Raw genomic sequence first — 2,500 nt, forward strand, 5'->3', positions numbered from 1 at the left:
AAGCAAGCTGGTCCTGGGGCTCTGTTCACAAACACAAACACACCCTACAGAGCCCCAGGACAGCAGCACAATTAGACCCAACCAAATCATGAGAAAACAAAAAGATAATTACTTGACACATTGGAAAGAATTAACAAAAAAACAGAGCAAACTAGAATGCTATTTGGCCCTAAACAGAGAGTACACAGCGGCAGAATACCTGACCACTGTGACTGACCCAAAATTAAGGAAAGCTTTGACTATGTACAGACTCAGTGAGCATAGCCTTGCTATTGAAAAAGGCCACCGTAGGCAGACATGGCTCTCAAGAGAAGACAGGCTATGTGCTCACTGCCCACAAAATGAGGTGGAAACTGAGCTGTACTTCCTAACCTCCTGCCCAATGTATGACCATATTAGAGAGACATATTTCCCTCAGATTACACAGATCCACAAAGAATTAGAAAACAAATCCAATTTTGATAAACTCCCATATCTCCTGGGTGAAATTCCACAGTGTGCCATCACAGCAGCAAGATTTGTGACCTGTTGCCACGAGAAAAGGGCAACCAGTGAGGAACAAACACCATTGTAAATACAACCCATATTTATGCTTATTTATTTTATCTTGTGTCCTTTAACCATTTGTACATTGTTAAAACACTGTATATATATAATATGACATTTGGAATGTCTTTATTGTTTTGAAACTTCTGTATGTGTAATGTTTACTGTTAATTTTTATTGTTTATTTCACTTTATATATTCACTTTAACAACCTCACTTGCTTTGGCAATGTTAACACATGTTTCCCATGCCAAGACCGAGACAGAGAGAGAGACAGAGAGAGAGAGAGAGAGAGAGAGAGAGAGAGAGAGATACAGAGAGAGAGAGAGAGAGAGAGAGAGGGAGAGAGAGAGGGGGGAGAAAGAGATAGAGAGAGACAGAGACAGAGAGAGAGCGAGAGAGAGAGGGAGAGAGGGGGGAGAAAGAGATAGAGAGAGAGAGGGAGAGAGGGGGGAGAAAGAGATAGAGAGAGAGAGAGAGAGAGAGAGAGAGAGAGAGAGAGAGATAAATAAATAAATAAATCAAGGAGAGCAAGACAGAGAAACAGCTTAGGTCGATCTTGAAAAGTTATTTGGACCGTATGTTTTCTCTCCTCTATATAGTATATCTATATAGTATATATAGTATATCTATGTAGTATATATAGTATATCTATAGCATATCTATATAGTATATATAGTATATCTATGTAGTATATATAGTATATCTATATAGTATATATAGTATATCTATATAGTATATATAGTATATCTATGTAGTATATATAGTATATCTATAGCATATCTATATAGTATATATAGTATATCTATGTAGTATATATAGTATATCTATATAGTATATATAGTATATCTATATAGTATATATAGTATATCTATATAGTGTATATAGTATATAGTATATTAGTATAGTATAGTATATTGTCACATCAGACTCACCAGCCAGTTTGAGTTCCACCCCACTGTGGTCGATGAGAGTTCCATTAACTCGCTGGTTGAAGGCTTCATAGGAGGTGATGCTGAGCATGGCCGGCTGCTTCTTCCCCAGGTACTCATAAGATCCTCTCCACAGGCTGTTCTTAGCAAACACACCAACCGGGACTGGGGAGGGGAGGGAGGGAGGGAGGGAGGGAGGGAGGGAGGGAGGGAGGGAGGGAGGGAGGGGAGGATTTTACGGTGCCAACGCTTCAATCTTTTGAATTTCATCATTTCATTTCACAAGTAGCAAAGGGCAAGAGAGATTTTGTCAATATCTGAAACTTCAACCATCTTAATTGTTAGTAACTTTGTCATTGGTGGATGTACAGTACATACCTCTTAGCTTTCAGACAAACATCAAACAAAATATGTGGTTGTGTTTCAAGAAATATTGAGTAACCTTGTCCAGAATGGCCCATAGGGGCAGGAGCATATTTCTGAAACATCAGACAGCGTGATGTACCAGGACACCCACAGGACAGGACACTAGTCTATCTCCTGTTTCTGTAGAGAGACAGCTTGATGTACCAGGACACCCACAGGACAGGACACCAGTCTATCTCCTGTTTCTGTAGAGAGACAGCTTGATGTACCAGGACACCCCCTGGATAGGACACTAGTTTATCTCCTGTTTCTGTAGAGAGACAGCTTGATGTACCAGTACACCCACAGGACAGGACACTAGTCTATCTCCTGTTTCTGTAGAGAGACAGCTTGATGTACCAGGACACCCACAGGACAGGACACTAGTCTATCTCCTGTTTCTGTAGAGAGACAGCTTGATGTACCAGGACACACACAGGACAGGACACTAGTCTATCTCCTCTTTCTGTAGAGAGACAGCTTGATGTACCAGGACACCCACAGGACAGGACACTAGTCTATCTCCTGTTTCTGTAGAGAGACAGCTTGATGTACCAGGACACCCACAGGACAGGACACTAGTCTATCTCCTGTTTCTGTCGAGAGACAGCTTGATG

The 2,500-nt window shown here is 40.9% G+C and overlaps 1 protein-coding gene across 1 annotated transcript in view; it reads right to left on the reverse strand.

Moving 5' to 3' along the window:
- Positions 1-2,500, reverse strand: part of LOC139372403 (CUB and sushi domain-containing protein 2-like) — a 773,740-nt gene that overhangs the window by 11,269 nt on the left and 759,971 nt on the right. Inside the window, exon 68 of the mRNA XM_071112112.1 lies at positions 1,482-1,643. Within this exon, the coding sequence (XP_070968213.1) occupies positions 1,482-1,643 (162 nt within the window). The remainder of the gene's footprint in view (positions 1-1,481; positions 1,644-2,500) is intronic.

Source organism: Oncorhynchus clarkii, chromosome 18, assembly GCF_045791955.1.
Source record: "Oncorhynchus clarkii lewisi isolate Uvic-CL-2024 chromosome 18, UVic_Ocla_1.0, whole genome shotgun sequence".
Classification (NCBI taxonomy): Eukaryota; Metazoa; Chordata; class Actinopteri; order Salmoniformes; family Salmonidae; genus Oncorhynchus; species Oncorhynchus clarkii.